This window comes from Hyaena hyaena, unplaced genomic scaffold (assembly GCF_003009895.1).
Source record: "Hyaena hyaena isolate Hyena2069 unplaced genomic scaffold, ASM300989v1 scaffold_420, whole genome shotgun sequence".
Classification (NCBI taxonomy): domain Eukaryota; kingdom Metazoa; phylum Chordata; class Mammalia; order Carnivora; family Hyaenidae; genus Hyaena; species Hyaena hyaena.
Genome location: NW_024081045.1, coordinates 48,384 through 68,759, shown reverse-complemented (window position 1 = coordinate 68,759; position 20,376 = coordinate 48,384). Strand labels below are relative to the sequence as shown.

At 38.8% G+C, this 20,376-nt stretch overlaps 1 protein-coding gene and 1 long non-coding RNA gene across 2 annotated transcripts in view; one reads left to right on the top strand and one right to left on the bottom strand.

Moving 5' to 3' along the window:
• Positions 1 to 752: 752 nt before the first annotated feature.
• Positions 753 to 8,300, bottom strand: SEC61G (SEC61 translocon subunit gamma). The gene is made up of 4 exons (XM_039252377.1): positions 8,228 to 8,300; positions 6,323 to 6,421; positions 4,727 to 4,829; positions 753 to 850 (listed from the first exon to the last, which is right to left on the bottom strand). Exons 2-4 carry the CDS (start codon positions 6,414 to 6,416, stop codon positions 841 to 843), a joined length of 207 nt encoding a protein of 68 aa, XP_039108308.1. The 5' UTR covers positions 6,417 to 6,421; positions 8,228 to 8,300; the 3' UTR covers positions 753 to 840.
• Positions 8,301 to 8,390: 90 nt separating this feature from the next.
• Positions 8,391 to 20,376, top strand: part of LOC120245355 — a 28,152-nt gene continuing 16,166 nt past the window's right edge. The window contains exon 1 of the long non-coding RNA XR_005531767.1: positions 8,391 to 8,596. This is a non-coding gene — a long non-coding RNA (uncharacterized LOC120245355). The remainder of the gene's footprint in view (positions 8,597 to 20,376) is intronic.

Below are 20,376 nucleotides of genomic sequence, written 5' to 3'. Positions count from 1 at the left end.
GGGAAAGAAGATAGGGCCACTTTTCATCTCACATTCCATTACCAGCGAATTCTTCACTGAATTCAGAACTGCAACGTTTATGAGTGTGACCAGCTTGTCTGAAGAGGACCTCTCACACTGAAGTTTTAACCATTATTTTCAGGAAACTATTTCAAATAACACATAAACTCCTATAGGTCAACCTGCTTGTACTCTGAGTGCTTACGGATAAAACTCCTCCCCTAACCTCAACCCTTTCACTACCTTTACCACCCTTTACTTTGTCTGTTTCATCTTCCATGATAGGAAAATGCTTATGAGACAGGTGTACTCAGAAAGTGCGGTACATCACTTTATTTTCTCCTATGAATCAAAATAGGAAGGATGGAAGGAAAGTTGAGGGAGGGAGGGGAAAATTCCATTATTTCCGGGGCATCTGGATGGCACAGTAAGCTGAGTGTCTGGCTCTTGATTTTGGCTCAGGTCATGATCCCAGGGCTGTGGGATTGACCCCTGCCCTCCAGCTCTGAGAGGACAGTGTGGAGCCTGACTGGGGTTCTCTCCTCTCTCTATGTCCCTCCCCTGTTCGTGCTGGCTCCTAAACATATATACACTTTATGAAAAAAAAAAAAAAAAAGAACCTGTTATTCCTATCAAAGTTTATAAATATCTATGAGGGGAAAAAAGATAAGTCTGTTTTTATTTTGAAATTATTTTAATTTACAAATACAAAACATCTTGGAAGGCAGAATATGAAAGAAAAACACAAAACATACAGGCAGATTTTTTTACTTCCATGAGCTTCTCAAATCCTCACTTATTCACCAGTCCCCAAGATGAAAAACTCTTCTAAAAAGGTATTCAGCCACCACTGTAAAAGAAAGAAAAATGGTCCATTTAAGAGTATAGAACATTTTAATAACAATGATTATTTGAAATGCAATATGCTCTAATTTTATGGAAATAAAACCACTTATTTGAAAACCCCAAGATAGAATAAAAGAGAAGAAACTGTACTTTAAAATCCTGTAACTGAGAAAAGTCCTTAGAGAAGATGTGGCTTTTGAACAGGTTTGTACTAAAAACTCAGAATCTTTCGGGGATGTATGTTTAACAGTCTGGCATAAAGTCTTTCTGAAGATGAAAAATATGAATTATATAACAGGATGGGTAGATGGTAAGTTTTTCCATTTGATATACAATCAGTCAGTTGAAAATAAAGAATGCAAACTAGTTTAACAGTTCCCAACTACTGTATCTTTAATAACTAAAAAACAGGGGTTTAATCATAATGAAAACAAAAATCGTCTTTTCTACAGAACTTAAGTTTCAAAACCATAAACATTAAGGGGCACCTGGGTGGCTCAGTCGGTTAAGCATCCGACTTTGGCTCAGGTCATGATCTCATGGTTCGTGGGTTCGAGCCCCGCATCGGGCTCTGTGCTGACGGCTCAGAGGCTGGAGCCTGCTTCAGATCCTGTGTCTCCCTCTCTGACCCTCCCCTGCTCACACTGTCTAAGAAATAAATAAAACATTAAAAAACAAACAAACCCATAAACATTAAAACTGTATGCTACAATACACGTTAGTACTGTTTACTAATGCTTTTTTTAAAGTAGGCTCCACACTGTATGTGAGACTTGAACTCATGACCCCGAGATCATGAGTGACATGCTCGGCCGACTGAGCCAGTCAGGCACCCCTAGTACTGCTTAATAACGTTAGAAAAACAATTGCATTACTAGATGAAAGTAATATGCCTGAAAGAAATACTCCTGAATATTACTTTAATGCTTAGTGTTTGTTATTAAATTGTATTGCTGTTAACTAAACTCTCCACCAACTACATAACTCCTTTAAATTATAATATCATGGCTTTTACTTCTGACTGCTCTAATTTTATAGGAGAGGAAATACCTTTATCAGAACGGGAAGAAAGGGATAATTCAGCCTAATGAAAGAGAAGCTTGTCGTTGTATTTCACTTGCCATCGTCCCAAAATAATTAAAACAGTGACTTATGATCTTTTCAAGCAGGAAGAAAAACCATCTTTTGGTTTTACAGATATCGAAGAACATTATGAGAAGAGTAAGTTTTGATAGCTTTTCTCACCAAATGCTTTGTTTGGCCTTCATTTTAATGTCAAAACTCTCTAAAGGCAGATTTCTAACTCCTTCAACCTGGAAACAGTTCTGTTACTGGACGACACATTTTCTATGTAACCAGCTGTGGAAGCACCTCTGACTGGTAAGGCTGGTAAAAGATATTGTGTGTTTACTAGGGAAAGAATTAGACAAAGCAAATTCTCAACACTTGTTTCAAAACCCTGTTGGGAACAACCCGACTAATCTCAATCCAATCCGAAAAGGGCACACTCAGGGTGCCTTGTCCGAAATGCTACGTTAGGCCACAACTTGGATGAGGAAGCACAAGCTACTGTCATACAAAACTAGGGTAAACAGCAATGCTGGATAGATGAAGAATTCAGATGTCTTCCCCAAGAGAATCTAGGAAAAAGGAATTTAACACGGGTAATGTTCCATTCTTAGGCTAAAAACAAACCACCCCAACTGTTTAAGCCCCGGATAAAGGAAATTTATGGTAGCAGTTATTTGTGAGAAACCTTCTGAGGAATTTAGGCGTCAGCAAGAAAACATCTGTAGAGGCATTTGATTCTCAATGCCGGAATTTGAATTGATGAAATGCAAACTGGAGCATAAAGTGAGGACTCTGACTCAAAATAAGGACCGTTCAACAGCAGCAGCTTGAGCGATGGCTCTCAACAATTCAAAACAGAGGCTCTGAAGCCAGGCGGCCTGCGTACCGTGTGCTACTCTACGGCTTACTGGTCAATCTACCCGAGGAAGTACCTGCTCTCCGTGCCAGTTTCTTCATCTACAAAATGAAAATAGTAGCCCTAAACTCATAGAAGTGTCACAAGAATTAAAGCAGTTGACTAAAGCAGGAAGAGTCCACGGCACGCAGTAAGTGCCCAATAAGTGTTAGAGGTTGTTCGTATCATCAAGACCCACAGAAAAAGATAAAGATCCTTAATTTGTTCACTTAGTTCAACACTTACTCAGTGCTTCTCAGGGGTACAAGAGTACAGTGGCCTAGTCTCTGCAGTACGCATGCACGCACACACACATCATAACATATACCCGTATTCACGGGTATTTCGTGTGTGCATATATATGGAAATATCCGTACCAGGAAAGCCTCAGAACTCATAACTGAATGTGAAAAGCCCTATCAGTCACTTAAGGCAGACAGACAGTAACGTCTGGCAAGAGAGTTAAAAACACAGTATTAAGTGAAGGCTGGAGAAAAATGTGAGAGGCGCTCATATAACAACATACTGAAAGAGAGAAAAGTATATGTCATCCCAAAGGGTACAACTAAGAACGAGGGGAGTTTACAGGAAACAAGTTCCCTATCAGTTGAAAAAATTAACTGTATCAATTAAACCTGTCTGGAATGGGACGCGGGAGGCATTGAGCTGTATGTATGGAAAAGAAGTCACTGCATAGAGACTCCAACCCACCCCTTCTGTTTACTCAGGAGGTCAAGTGCAGCCCAGAGACATGCAGTCTCAGGTTTTCTAATTCTATCTGACTGTTCTCTCCATGATCCCACGACTCCAGAGCTGGTAATCCTCACTAGTAACAGAATAGAGATTTCTGAAGTCATGGAGTAGGTTGAGAAAAAGGGCTAACTTTCTCTGATCTTAAGTATCTCTTCGTGGCACTTCTGCTTAATAATGACAATAACCTACTTAAGAAATCCATCTCACAATACCACTCAGTCACTTGTCATTTACAAGACAACTTCCACCAGCATCTACAGTAAAGAACCTAGTACTTAAAAGATTTAAGGCTTACAAACCATTTCTAAATAATTGCTTCAAACCTCCCCATGCCATAAAATAAGCCCAATAAGTATTACTATCTCTAAAGGGCAGGTAAAGCCTTATACAACGTCTTTACACCAAACTAAAATGCCTAAAACTGACTATTCTAATTGCTCACTGCTGTTAGGCTTCTCTGTAACTTATAATCAAGCTGGAAAGAAAAGCATTTAGGAGAAGTAAGTCATCCCAGTTTGTCAGTATTTCTTCTCCTCTCCAACATGCTCAAGGGTAAGAAACCCTCCATCAGTCCCCGTGGCTCATGGCAGCCCAGCTTCCATTTCAGTTCTTTCCCCAACTGTTCTTTACGGTTTTACATGAATTACATCATTACTCTTTACTATAACCCAAATAAAAGCTATCAGCCTTATTGAACAAACGGAGTTCACAGAAGCTGAGTAAACTGCCCAAGGTCATGACAGCAATTACGTAACAAGAAAAAGGATCTGAACCTAAGAGATGGAGTCTGGAGCCTGAACTCTTATCACTGCAGTGACTTTCACAGAGGGAGCATTTCCTCTGCACCTTAAAAACCAACTTAATACACAGCATAAAGAAGACTTAAAGGTGAATACTGGTTCTGTCACTTGCTTCGTCACATACTGGTTTAACTTTCTTGATCCTTTAAAATTTTATTTATTAAAGAAAATTGTGCGTATCTCAGAGTTGCTAATAAAGACTGTATAACATAAATTAGCAGGTACTCAATAAATACCAGTAGACTCCAGCAGCATTAAAAAGTCAAAAGACATGTGTATTAACAAAATCAGAGGCTGCCAACTCAAATGATTTCAATACTAATTCTATCCTAGATATTGTCTATTTCAAAAGTTTACTTACACAATGATGTTATTAATAGGGATATGGATCAATTTCACAAAAAAGCCAATGAATCCCATGATAGCGAATCCTATTGCTGTTGCCATGGCAATCTTCTGGAATTCTGGATTTAAAAACACAAAATTTTGGTAATTGTTTGTATTGTCATTGCAAATATAGGAAAAAAAATTAGCAGCAATATAAATAAACTTACTGGTGTACATTTCTCCTGAAAGTAAATATATAATTTTAAATTAAACAAAACATGACATTATTAATAAATGTTTGCTTGACAAATTTTTAAATTTTCTTATTTGATATTTAAGGACACATAGAAATAAAATGTATGCTCATGCTAGTGATTCCATCAACAAGCAGCAAAATAGTCCTATTTTCTTATCAAATGACCAGAATATCAAAAAGAAATGAAAAAGGGATAACAGAAACACACAGTATTTGTCTTAAAACTTGTTACACTGTTAAAAGTTTTATTTATAGGGGTGCCTGTGTGGCTCAGTCAGTTAAGCATCTGACTTTGGCTCAGGTCATGATCTCATGGTTTGTGAGTTCAAGCCCCACATTGGGCTCTGTGCTGACAGCTCAGAGCCTGGAGCCTGTTGAAGCCTCTATCTCCCTTGCTCTCTGACCCTTCCCTGCTCGCACTCTCTCTCTCTCAAAAATAAAAAAAATAAAATAAAAATGAATTATAAAAACACAAAACATGACCTTTTTAAAAATAAACAATAGGTCTGTTGTCTTTGATATCATAATGAAGTGAAGAATAAGGTTTGAGAAATCAAGCTGGCCGGGGCACAATCTGAAACCAGGTTTCAGACCCTGGTAATGTTTCCGTTTAATGTTACTTCCTCAGGGAAGCCCCTCTGCCCTGCTGACTCAGCTAGTCCTCCTATTATGTGCTATCCGAACTTCTATTTCTCTTCCACGGTAATGACCACAGCGGTAATTAAAGTTGTAACTGCCATTACTCGTTCATGACTGTCTTCCCTGAAACAGTCCAGGCTACACGAGAACATGGACTTGTCTCTATTACGTATTTTAATATATTTATTACACTACATACAAAATATATTATATTCTGTTATATTCCCAGCTCCTAAGTCAGGAAGCACTTGAATGAATAAAGGCACATCAATTCTAGTGCATCCTTTAACAGATGAATCATGATAAACAAGAAGTTTAACTTAGTCAGTTGATAACAACTATACTGTTGATTTCATATTAAGGTTTTGTTCGGGGGAGGAAACGGGCGGTGGCAGAGCAGGGAGGACTCCAGAAGATTTTCCAGAGTGGAAATGTGGGCGACATGGACACCAAGAACTCTAACGTCATTAAATACCACTAAAGCCAAAACCTAACATGAAATACAAGGCTGTGATAAATTATCTTTCACCATTTGAAAATATATAAAACAGAAAAATCTGTAAAGTATAAAAAAGTGCAAAGTTTAGGAAGTGACAATATTTTAAAAAAAATACCGCAAAAGGAATCACTAAAAATGTTGATAAAATAATGCAACAGCTATTAAACAGAAATATATCAAAGAAAAGACTCGCAAATGCAAAGATTTCATCTTTCCTCCCATTTTAAAGCTATTACCTTTTCTATCAGGTTTGGTACATCTTTTAACCAGCCGAATGGAGTCCTTCACAAACTGCCGACTCGGCTCAACGAACTGCATTACCTGATCCATGATCCCTATTAAAAAAAAAACAAAGAAGTCAAAGGATGCACACTGGTACTGCTTATCATAAAATCAGAACTCCACCCATTATATTAAAATATAAAGGAACCGAGCCACGAATTTATGTCTGAAAGAAGTCAGTTCCAATTCATAAAACAGAACAAAACAATACAGACTCCAAGCCAAAACGGACCTTATTTTTGCAAACTCTGGTGTCAGATCAAAGGCAATAACACAAACACAGGTCTCACCTATGTGATTATCACTGACAAGGGACACGGGCTCCTAACATGACAAGTGAAGCAACTAACAACACATCCATTCCTTTCCCACTCCGCAATCTTCTCACTGTTCCTGCTACGGAACCAACAATTTGGGGAGCTAGTAGATATTTTCCATATTTTATTTTACACTTGCAGAAACCAGCTTCAAGTGTGGTGAAGGCCAACTAGGACGCTGCCAGAGACCAGACCAGAGGCAACACGGCCACACAACACTTTCAGAGAAGAGTGTATTTCTGTGGAATAGGATCTACCAAATTTTCAAAACCACAAAAAGCATTTAAACCAAGATCCAGACTCTGAGAAGCTATTACATGAACTCCAGACTGTTAGGTCGGACACACCTTTTAAGAAAACAGCACTATATATTTCATCAGGTAGGTTCTTCTGGGGAGTCTATTGCCCAATAGAAATGCCACCCAATCTTAGCTCCGAGAGCCACTGGTATGAAAGAATGAGGCCAACTTATTACGTGCATCTAACCTCATCTGCAGCGCTCTGAACAGCGATCAGGACACAATATAAGTACCATTGTGAGAGCAGGTGGTGGTTCAAATCCCTGTCTAGGAAATATTGGCTCCCTGAGCTCCAGTTTCCTCACCCAGGGTGGGCGGCCTAAATAAAATTCTATAAACATTCCGGGCCGAGTACGTTGGGTCCCTCCAAAAACACAGCAATGCCTGTTTTCTTAGTATTTCACTTGTTTGTTCTTCAAATCCAACGGGCTTAAATTTTATAGACGTCTTGATAAAAGCTAAAAACTTTCAGGGCACCTATGTGACTCAGTCGGTAACGTAAGCCTCCGACTTCCGCTCAGGTCAAGATCTCAGTTAGCGAGCTCCAGCCCCGCGTCGGGCTCTGTGCTGACAGCTCAGAGCCTGGAACCTGCTTCGGATTGTCTCCCTCTCTCTGTCCCTCCCTGCTCACGCTCTCTCTCTCTCTCTCTCTAAAATAAATAAAACATTTTTTAAAAAGTTAAAAACTTCCTCCAGAAGGAAAAAGAAAGGCACATAAAACACTGCACTGACTTTCAAGGGAAGGGGTCCAATCACACGCTAAGATCTCTCGATCTAGAATCTATACCAATCTTCTCACTCTATCCTATAGACGTGGGGGCAGGGCCAGGGCTGAATATAGCTCTTCCAAGACCGGACGCTACACACAAACTCCCAAAGCCAAGCTTACGCCACCATCTCCGACTAGAGCGCAGAAGACACCAGCAGCCCCCAACAGAGTAAAGACCAGCACACAGAGGCGACCCAGGACAAACAGCCGGAAAGCCGGTCTGGGCCAAGACTTTAAACGCTGAAGGATCAGGGGCTGTCAAAGCCACACTCCTTCGGGACCTCGGGAGTCTGCGGCCCAGGGCCTTTGCTTCCCTAGCCGGCCGTGCGAGGAGGTTTGCGGGCGGCCGGAGGCGCCGGACCTCGGTCTCAGCCCGCCTACCCTGGAGGGCCTCGCCGCAGGCTCGCCCACGACCCTCGCCTCCGCTAGTCACAAAGGGTTCATCCCCAAGCCCACCAAGATACAGATCCTCACCTGCCCCCTAAGCCCTCTGACGCCAGCGACACGTAGCACAAGAGCAGACTGAGAGACCGCCGGAACCGGAAAACAGGTCTCTGGCCTATGGCCCGCCCACGCCCCCGTTCATTGGTCCTTTAGCGGAAACATCAGTGCGCAGGCGCAGTTCGCGGAGCAGTTTGGACACGCATCCCGGAAGAGGTGCGCTGCGACATGCTTGACGTGAGCAGTTTTGGGGTTTGGCTTTTCCAGTTTGAGTGTGGCGGCTGGCGGGTTCTCCCCTGCCAAATCGCCTGTACCCCACCAGGCCGATCTCACCCTGTTCACGTTCACAGCGGGAGGCCCCTGCGGTCTTGAGCGGTACCTGTTCTATTAGACACGAGCTAGGTAAATCCTTGCCAGATGGATTCCATTTGATGGGATGATTTCGGATAGAGGTTTCTGTTTTCTGCACTTCATCTTGGTCGTGTATCTCCTGACTGCCCATACTTTTGTATGCATTTAATTTCATTGGTCAAAATGAAGCTTGTAAACAATATAAACATGTGACCGACCTAGCTCGAAATGGTCTCCAACCCCCAAACCTGGCCTTCCTCGGATATCAGTCTTGGGACTATATCTAGAATTGAATCCATCATTAGGTGTGCTCTAGGTTCGGTTTGGTTTGGAGAAGTGGTTATAATGTAAATGTCGTATCTGACTTTGCTTTCCTGAGAATATTATGAACTCAGATATTTGGTCGTAACAGGTGAGCTTGTCAACTTGTGATTTTGTTTTTAGAATGAGTCATTATTTGGACAATTATTTGAGCACCTTTAAAAAATTGTTTATTGAGCATTGTATAAGACCCTGTGGAGTTTATCGTGGTCTGGTTAAGGGAATTTACAGTGCAGGGAGAGAGATAGATAAAGTATAAGTTAGTATAAACGCTATAGAGCAAATAAAGGGGTGACGGGGTGTTGTGAAGAGAAAGACAGAGAGAAAAGAATATAGGATAAAGACAGGAGTCCTTTAGATGGCCGCTATAAAGATTCTCAGGAGATGATACATGGGCTGAAATCTTAAGGATGAAGAATTATTCATACACACCCTGGTCTGTTCAGAATTTAAAAAAGACTCAGAACTAAGGCAAAGTATCTATATGAACTTTGTCATATGTATGGATCACCTGCAATGCAGTGTATGGGGAAGGTTTTAGATACTTAGGCTTATGACCTGTAACCCATTGAATCAATATCTGGAGATTTAGGGATTAAAAATCTATATTTAAAAGAAAACTTAGTAGGAGATTCTAGGGACTGAAGTTTCTAGCACTGTCAGTTTTAGCGCCTCTCTGAATTCAATACTCTGTCAGCTGCTCCTGAGTTATATTTATTTCTCAGGTACCCAGGTACCCTTACCTTGCCCCACTGTTAGGATATGAGAGCTAGTAGGTGGCACAGACCTTGGGGGCTTTGGAAACTATTTTACTCTGCTTCACTTCCAACACATCCTGGAGTCAAATGTCCTATGAAAAAAGTATTAACAGGCTCCAGTATTTTGCCTTGACATGGGACAAAAATCATAATCATGTATCATCATATTTGGAAAACCTAGGATCTTACCTAGAAGGAAAGTGCCGCTCCATCACTGAAACATACATATAACAGAACACTGAACATTATGGAACACCACACTGAGCCATTAGGTCTTTGATATTTTGGTAAGTGTTATATTTGTATAGCCACACATAAGCAATTAGAGTTTCTCCTTGAATTCAGAACTTATGGACATAGATTTTGGAAGTGCCAAATGTCATACACTGACAACAGAGCTAGGGAAGTGATAAATGGAACTATCCTATTGCTATATTCTTATATTTCTTGTGAAGTGGTTTGGTACTAAGACTGTGTTAAGAATTCACCCACTAGGGGCACCTGGGTGGCCCAGTCCATTAAAGCCAGCTCAATTTTGGCTTCCGTCTTTTTTTTTTTTTTTTTTTGGCTCAAGTCTTAATTACACAGTTGTCAGATACATCCCAGAGTCATGCCCCACCTCCACTGTGCTGGGTGAAGCCTACTTAAGATTCTCTCCCTCTCCCTCCCTCTTCCCTATCCCCCTCAAAAAAAATGGCAACCACTTAAAATAACTGCAAATGATATACCTGAAAAGCATCATGTATTAGAATGACATTCAAAGAAATAACAGTTTCAAGAAGAATGAAATCTCTCCATTTGCAGCAATGTGGATGGAACTAGAGGGTATTATGCTAAGCGAAATTAGATATAAACATCATATGATGACTCATATATGGAATGTAAGATACAAAAGAGATGAACATAAGGGAAGGAAAGCAAAAATAATATAAAAACAGGGAGGAGGACGAAACATAAAAGACCATTAAATACAGAGAACAACCTGAGTATTGCTGGAGAGGTTATAGGTGGGAATGGGCTAAAGGGGTAAGGAGTATTAAGGAGGACACTTGTTGGGAAGAGCACTGGGTGTTCTACATAGGAGATGAATCACTGGAATCTACTCCTGAAATCATTATTACACTATATGCTAACTAACTTGGTTGTAAAATAAAAAATTAAAAAAAAATAAAAGAGGGGTGCCTGGGTGACTCAGGTGGTTAAGCGTCCAGCTTCGGCTCAGGTCATGATCTTGTGGTTCGTGGGGCTTAAGCCCCGCGTCAGGCTCTGTGCTGACAGCTAGCTCAGAGCCTGGAGCCTGTTTCAGATTCTGTATCTCCCTCTCTCTCTGACCCTCCCCTGCTCCCGCTGTCTCTCTCTCTCTCTCTCTCTCTCTCTCTCTCTCTCTCTCTCAGAAATAAATAAAACATGAGGCATCTGGGTGGCTCAGTCGGTTAAGCGTCCAACTTCGGCTCAGGTCGTAATCTCACAGTTCATGGGTTCAACCCCCACGTCGGGCTCTGTGCTGACAGCTAGCTCAGAACCTGGAGCCTGTTTTGGATTCTGTATCTCCCTCTCTCTCTGACCCTCCCCTGCTCACGCTCTCTCTCTCTCTCTCTCTCTCAGAAATTAAAAAAAAAAAAAAGCCATTTAAAAAAAAGAAATAAAACATTTTAAATTAAAAAAAAAAAAAGAAACAAAGAATACAGTTTGCCCAAAAGGAGGCAGGAAAAGATGAACAAAGAATAACAAAAAAGCAAAGCAGCCAAAAAACCAAATAACAAAACAGGAGAACTCCATATAACCACATTTATAATTGTATTGCATCTAAATGTAATTTTTAGGTTTAAAATTCCCCTTAAAAAACAAGTCAAAGTGGGTTTAAAACCCAAAGATTTGGCTATATGCTGATTGCATGAATGCACTTTAAATATAAAGGCATAAGTTGCAAGTAAATAGATGGAAGTAGAAACAATAAGAAGACAATGTCAGAATTTGCTACCAGGGCTTATTGAGAGCAGATAATATTAGATAATGTAGATTTTAACCGTGAGAATTTCTGGAGATAAAAAGTAGCATTTGGTAATGATTAAAGGTCAGTTTGTCAGGAAGTTATATTAGTCCTAAGTTTGTGCGCCCTTAACAACTGAGCTTCAAATGTCATGAAACAAAAATTGACAAAGAGACAAATCTACAAGCAAGTAGATTTTAACAATCTTTCAGCACTTCATGGAATTAGACAAAAAAGAACAATCAGTGAAGAAATTGAAGATCTGACAACCACCACGACCTAACTATAAATGGAGCAGTAACCCCCAAAATTGCAGGTACATTCTCTCCAAGTGCACATGGTATTTCCAGATAGAACATACTGGACCATAAAACAAGTCTTAAATATTAAAAAGATTCAAATCATACATGGGTTTTCTCTGACCACTATGGAATTAAATCTGTAACAACCAGGTAACAAGATAAATCCAAGTATTGAGAAATAACATTCTTCTGAATAAATCATGGATCAAATTGGAAATCACAAGGGAAATTTGAGAGTAGCTTCAACTGAATGATAATGAGAATGTGGTATATCATATCTCAAGATACTACTACACACCCACAAGAATGGTTAAAAAGGTTGATAACATCAAATTTGGGCATAAACAGAAATCAGTCAGAACTTGGGAGGGGGGGATGGGCATGGAGGAGGGCACTTTGGGGATGAGCACTGAGTGTTATGTAGAAACTAATTTGACAATAAACTATTTGTAAAAAAAAGAAAAATAAATGCTTGAAATTGAGAATATGAAAAAAAATAATTAAAAATTATAAACAAACAAAAAAAAAGAAATCAGTCAGAACTAAAGAGTTGGTAGGAGTGTAAAATGATACAGTCTTTTTGGAAAACTTTTGGCAGTTTGTTATAAAACTAAGCATACACCACCCTCTTACCTCACAATTCTAGTTTTAGGTGTTTACTGATGATATCTGAAAATATGTTCACCTCAAGACTTGTTCAAGAATATAGCAAGTTTATTTGTAATTAAAAAAACTAAAGTGATTCATGAGTCCATCAAAAGAACAGATAGGTTATATGGAAGTGTTGAATTACTATATTGTACACCTGAAACTAACATCAATAACACTATGTTAACTAACTGGAATTAAAATAAAAACTTATAAAAAGGGGGAGATGGATAAATGAAATGGTATAATCCCACAATTAAATACTAGTACACAATTGAGAAAAGGGAAAAATATATATGCAATAATATTGATGAATATCATGGACATTATGATGAGTGAAAGAAATCTGTGTGAAAGGCTGCATATTTTACAATTCTGTTGTTAAGAAGTCTAGGAGGTAGATAGAATTAGTGTACGGTGAAAACTGGGAGTAGGGATGGAGGAGGAGGAAACTCAGATGAAAGTATGTAACTTGACCAGGGTTAGAGTTACACGGGTGTTTTAGTTCAGATTGCATAACAAAATACCATGGACTGGATGGGTTAAACAATACACATTATTTTTCACAGTTCTGGAGGATAGAAGTCCCAGATCAGGGCTCCAGTATGGTCAGGCTCTTGGTAGAGGGCCTCTTCCTTGTTTAAGGAGGGCTGTCTTCTCTTATCTATCCTCATGTGGCTGAAAGAGTGCTAGTCCTTCCCCTTATATGTATACTAATTCCATCATTAGACTCCACCCTCATTACCTTATTACCTCCCAAAGGCCCCACCTCCATCATAGTAGTACTTTAACAAGTGAATGTGTTTGGGGGTGACAGAGATGTTGAGTCCAAGGTAACAGGTGTATGCATTTCTCACAGTCCATCAAATAGCACCCTTAAGGCCTGTGCATTCTACTTTACATAAAATTTGCCTCAAAAAATAAAGCACTATAAGCAAATATTAAACCCTAGTTAAATGATATAACCACTGGCAGGAGTGAAGTATACAATGATCTGCAACTTACTTAGGTCAGTGGTGCGTTCATGGTTTGATAGAGCAATGGACAGATAAGGGATAAAGCAAATACAGTAAACTGTTAATTGTAGACTCTTGGTTTATTTGTGTGGGTATTCATTGAACAGTTTTTATGTATGAAATCACTTGTAATATGGAGGAAGTATACACAGATCACCAAATCAAGTCTTTAACTTTTTGTTCTGACAAATAATGATGACTATAAATTGAAAGTATATGTGGTAGAAATTTTAAATTGTCCCTTAATTTAAAAATGCCAGTGAAATATTAATGGTGTTATTTGAGATACGCTGAATTAATGCTCCATTTAGATTCCTGACTCTGCCTGAAGCAAGAAAAAATTTAAAACCCTGTAGAGGTAGAGGATTTTTTTTTAAACACCAAGCTTAAGTAAAAAAGCTTCTGGTTAGGTTAATGAATATTTTACCCAGAGTTTTAGTCTTTTGTTCCTTAAAGTAAGAAAATAAAATCTTTAATTGAAAATGGGATATATGATATTATTTTTACATTTATTTTACTCCCAAGCAAGATCTCTTTGCTTATTTGAAGGAGAGTTTAAAATTACATCTCTATATCCTCTTTATATAGACTTTCAAAATGGGTGTTGAAAACACATAACTAGAGTTCTCATCGCAGTAACTTAAGAAGTTTTATTTTTTGTTACACAATAACACTGTGTTATATGATGTATATGTATTTGTATGTCTATGCTTAGGAAAAAGCTAATATAGATTTGCTAATGTTTAAATTGTATTGCCATTGACAGTTCTTTCTAGTTTAAATATTCAAACTTCTAAGGTTTTTTTTTTAAAGGTACTAAGATATTTCATAAAGGGATAGTAAAATTCTACCATATCCTGGGCTTTAGGGACCTTCCCAGCTGAGAGCAGCTCCCTAGGAGGCTATGCTGCATTTTACAGCTGATGGGAAGAAACCCCTGGCGGTTTGGTCCTGCACACAGAAACACATGTAGTCACAGAGCTCACCATTTAATGCTGATGTCACAGCAGCCATCCTTGATTTGTGGCAGCTCTGACGTGCTCTTCCTTGTTCCCTTGCTTCAACTAGGTTTATGTATTTTCATTATCTTGCCTATAATTCCCCCGTCACATCCTGCCCTTCTTTATTCTCCCAGATCTCCATTTCCTTTCCCTAGGCTTCCTTCAAGTCCCTCTTCTTGGGAATTTATGTTTTATTTCTTCTCTAAGACAAATAGTAGTTGTATACAGCTAGCTATATGACTGGGAGGTGGGGCGTAGGATCTAGGAAGAACCAAGGACCCCAGAGCACCCATCTTTTTGTTGTGTATTATCTTGTGTAAGTATCCAAAACTGGGAAAATCCGCCTTTTTTTTTTTTTTTTAAAGGAGAAGCTGATGCTCAGTAAGTAGACTACATGTACCCGTGGAGTGCTACAGAACCATGAAAGTGTTAGTAAATCTCCAGAAAAATTAAAGATTGGATATAGAAACAAATAGTCTTTGGGACAAAAATATTTTAAAGGTAAATATGATCGGGCCAAATATAGTTAGTTGTGGTTTTGGTTTTATTTTTTCTTGAGAGAGAGAGAGAGAGAGAGCATGAGTTGGGTAGAGGCAGAGGGGGAGAGAGAGAGAATCTTAAGCTCCATGCTCAGCCCAATGTAGATTTCAATCCCACGACCCTGGGATCATGACTTGAGGCAAAATCAAGAGTTGGATACTCAACCAACTGAGTCACTCAGGCACCCCTGGGCCAAATACACTTTTTAAAGTACTTTAAAGAAATAATTCTGTTTTATTTCTTCATAAACACAAGAACTAGAAAAGAGCAATGAAAATGACTGGAGACATTTAGATGGTACATACTTAATTACCAGCGACCCTACACTGTCACTTCTAATAAGCAAGTCTTGCTAGTTCTCTACAGCATTTGATGTCATCAACTACTTGCTCTTGAAACTCTCTGCTACTTTCACTTTTAAAAACAAAAACCAAAAAGCACTTTTCTGACCATTTCTGAACCTCCTTAAGAGACTTTGTTTCCTGCACTGGCCCTGTATGTTCATGGCAGGCTCACTGTTCTAACACACACCCCAACATCTGCTTTAACACCATGTTTATTTCTTGCCCAGAACCAGTCTAAAGTGGACTTGAGGTAGGGATGGGGTCTGTTTTACATAGTCATTTAGCATCTTGCACTCCTTCCTACACAGTGCTGCCCATTTCTAGGGCCTTGGAGTCTTCCGGTGTCTCCTTTGCATCCAGCCAGGAGATGAGGGAAGAGAAAGAATGTGGAGGATTGTGTGAGACTTTAGGGTCCTGAAAACAGCACCCATCACTTTCCCCTACCTCTCTTTGACCAGAACTCACCAGTAAGGCTTCACGGAACTGCAGAAGTCACAGGAAGCATAGTTTCATTGTGTGCCAGAGGACAAAGGAGACATCGATATAACTGATCAGTTAGCCAGTCTTTACCAGTTTCTTAGATATTAGTGTTCCTAAGGGTTCCATTCTCAAACTATTCTTACATTTTAGACTTCAGTTAATTCTTGGAGTTTTGACTACTGTGAGTAGATTATTGAGAAGTTTATATTTCTGATCAAGTTCTTGTTAAATGAAAAAAAAGTCTATAGTATGTGACAACTTAACTAAGAAATTTTAATAATATCTACATACACATATTAATACACACACATTTATGAAAAGATGAACTTTTAAAATTGTATGAATACCTATGATGGGGAGAGAATAGGGGTAAAAGTGAAACCTATTTGGATATACCTCATTTGGTAGATTTGATTTTGGAGCTGTGAATATTTTACTTTTAAACTCTTAATCTTTTAAGAGTAAACTTTTGAAATACAGAATAACTGTCCTAAATGAGTTTAGAACAGCAATCTGTGTGGCATAAGGATGTAATGAAAAGCATGAGAACTTAAAGAATTTTTAGTAATATTTTCGGTAGGATTATTGGTATTGTTTTTGAGACTGTTATTTGTAGTTATGGGATAAAGTCAGTATGTTGGCGTCATTGAAAACTAGAATTTTCAGAGTTGCTAAAAGGAGAAACTGGCATTGTTAAATTACAACCCTGGCATCTTGAGTTTGATTTATGATTTATGGAGTATTTGCTCTGAAAGCAAATAAATTTCCTGGCTCTGTCCTCTAAAAAGGCCTAGAAACAGTGTTCAACAGAGTGGCAGTGAGTTCCTAGTCCCCAGATTATGGTTTCTCTATCCTATTTTCTTTTTAAAGTTTATTTATTTATTTTGAGGGGGGGGGAGGGAGGGGCAGAGGAAAAGGGAGAGAGAAGGAATCATAAGCAGGCAGGCTTGAACTCATCAACTGTGAGATCATGATCTGAGCTGAGATTAAGAGTCCAATGCTTAACTGACTGAGCCACCCAGGCGCCCCTACACTATTTTCTAGGAGAAGAAATTAGAGCTCTGTGGAAAGATGGAGGATCCCGAGGCAGAGGCAGGAACTCTATGAATCTGGACTATTATTCAAGAAGATGACTAGAGTTATATCAGAAGGTCTCAGGAGCTAACCTGAAGAGGTTCCTGCTGGCCAAAGATGGAACACTGTGGACCTCAGTAGGGATGATAAATGCAATGTGTGGAGACACATTGAATATGTTTAAATCCATGCATTTATAATTGTACTTAAGCACTTTTTTCAGTCCCCTTTGGAGAATATAAATGAAGCATATAAATACTTTGAAAACTGGCAAATAAAGGATAAGAATTAAGCATTTATTCTACTTTTTCTGTACCATCTAACCAAAATCATTGATGAGTGGAAATTTCTTTTTATAAAATTGTTGCAGGCAATAAACAAAAGTGACAAAATAATATAGTTAGAATATTACATGTTGTACTAATAATAGATTAATGGATCTAGGTTAACAAATGCTTCCAATGAAGGACCAGATAGTAAATATTCTGGATTGGAGGCCATAAAGTGTCTGTTGTAGCTCCACTGCTGTAGTGCCAAAGCTGCAATACAAAATGTGTAAAGGAATGGATGTGCCTATGTTCCAGTAAGGGGCGCCTTGGGGGCTCAGTCAGCTAAGGGTCTGACTCTTGATTTCAGCTCAGGTCATAATCTCATGGTTCATAGAGCAAGCCCTGTGTTGGGCTCTGCGCTTACAGCATGGAGCCTGCTTGGGATTCTCTCTCTCTCTCTCTCTCTCTCTCCGCTCCCCCATTCACATTCTCTCTCTCTCTCTCTCAAATAAATAGTTAAAAAAAGAAAAATATTGTGAAAAACATGAAGGTTGGAGTTATTTTAAGATACATATTCTTAAAATGTTTTAATTTTAGGCCATAAAATTGGTGCCTTGCTGTGATGAGAAAATTAACACCCTTCCTCCTTACTCCCCTCCCAATTTCTGTTAGTGTTTTGGAATATTCCCTAAATGAGGGATAATTCTTTTAGTGAGGCACAGTGTAATTCTTTTGAAACAGTAAATTAAGAAGTTCTAAGACCCCCACACTCCTATACACCATCATATCTTAGCTAATGAGATAAAACAAGAAAAGGATGGGGGGAAGGCATGTAGATTTAGGAAAGAGGAAGAAAAGTGTCTTTCTTCACAGGTGACATGATTGGCTCTGGAAAACCCCAAAGAATTAAAAACAAAGTCTGGAACTAAGAGGTCAGTTATAACAAGATTACAGGATACAAAGTTAATTTACAAAAGTCAATTGCTCTCCTAGATACCAACAATGAAACATTGAAAATAAAAAACACAACATCGTTTTTATTAGCACCAAAAAGAGAGGGAGGAAAGAAGGGAGGCAGATTGATTGAGATATATACGTGTAAGATCTATATTAGGCAAGCTATAAGACTAATGAAAGAAATCAGAGAAGATTTAAGTAAATGGAGAGAAACTCTGTGTTCATGGATAGGAAGAGTCAATATTACAAGATGCCAGTTCTTCCCAACGTGGTATGTAACACAATTCCCATCAAAATCCCAGCAAATTATTTTGGATATCAATAAACTGATTCTAAAGCTTACAGAAAAACAGAAGACTAGCCAAAGCAGTATTGAAGAAACATGGAAAATTGGCAGTACTACGCTTCAAGACTTACTGTAAATCTAAACTAATTAAGATAATGTGGTATTGGTGAAAGAAAAAACAAATACAGCAAAACCTTGGATTGCGAGTAACTTGTTCTGTGAGTGTTACTCAAGATGAGGAAACATTTCTAATAAATTTTACCTTGATAAATGAGCGATGTTGTGCAATATGAGTAGTACATGGCACCGAATGTCACATGATCACAACTGAGTCCATGATTCTCTCTCTCTCTCCCTCCCACTCTCTGTGTGGGATTGTGGGCGATCGTCTCCTATGCTCAGATGCTCAGTCTCAGGCCTCGGTGTTTAGCAGAAATCAGTGATTTTTTTTTCAGAATGTTGGAAAGTTCCCACAACTGTCACTAGTGTATTTTTTTTTTTGTCATTTCAAAGCACCTAGGTTACTACTTTCCTTTTCCTTACAAGAGTAAGCTGAGGAATGTTTTGCTTCATTCTAGGTCAGGCTGCCTGCATAAGTAGACCCTTTCTTCTGCTGCCTTATTACCAGTTACATTAAATACAGTATATGATAAGAGTTTATTAATACGGTAATGTAAAAAGGATTCCATTGAACCTATAGATAGCAATGATTCTATTAGTGACAGTGAAAATCATCCTACACAATAACCCTCCCCTTTCTTGTCTCCCTCACACCAGCCATAAAGGTTTTCAAAGGTAAGTGCAAGTTAAGTTCTTTAGTTTTCTTTATATTTTGCATTTTCTTAGTTATTTTCTATTATATTACAGCATTGTAATTATTTTCATGTGAATATATTTGGGTTATAGAATGAGCCATCTGAGTTTCCATTATTTCTTATCAGGAAATTCACTTTGATATACAAGTGCTTACAAATAATAAGCATATTTCCATGACAAATTATGTGTGAAAACCAAGCTTTTATTAGATAAGTTGAACAGAGCAGAGAACCCAGAGACAGACCCACACCAATACAGTCAACTGAAATTTGCCAAAGGAGCAAAGGCAGTTCAGTGGAGCACAGCTAGCTTTTCAGCAGATGTACCAGAAAAACTGGAAATCCACATGCAAAAAATGAATCTAGCCAAAGACCTTCCATCATTCACAAAAATTAACTCAGAATGGATCATAGACCTAAGTGAAAAAATGCAAAAAATCTAGAAGATAGCATAAGAGGAAACCCAGGTGACTTTGGGTTTGCTGTTGAGTTTTTAGAGACAACACCAAAAGTATGACCCACGAAAGAAAAAACAAGTGTGATTTCATTAAGGTCAAAACTTCTGCCCTACAAAAGACACTTGTAAGAGAATGAAAAGACAAGCCACATACTGGGAGAACATATTCGCAAAACATATCTGATAAAGGACTGTTACTTAAAATATACAAAGAAAACTTTGACAACTCAGCAATTAAAAAAATAGGCAAATTTGCAACAACGTCAATGAAGCCAGAATGTATTATACTAAGTGAAATAAGTAAGTCAGAGAAAGACAAATACCATATGATTTCACTCATATGGAGTTTAAGAAACAAAACAAATGAATGTATGGAAAGGAAACCACAAGAGACTCTTAATGATAGAGAACAAACTGGGGGTTGATGGTGGGAGGTGGGTAGGGGATGGGCCAGATGGATGATAGGTATTAAAGAGGGCAGTTGTGGGGCACCTGTGTGGCTTAGTTGGCTAAGTGTCCAACTTCAGCTCTGGTCATAATCTCACAGTTCACGAGTTCAAGCCCCACATTGGA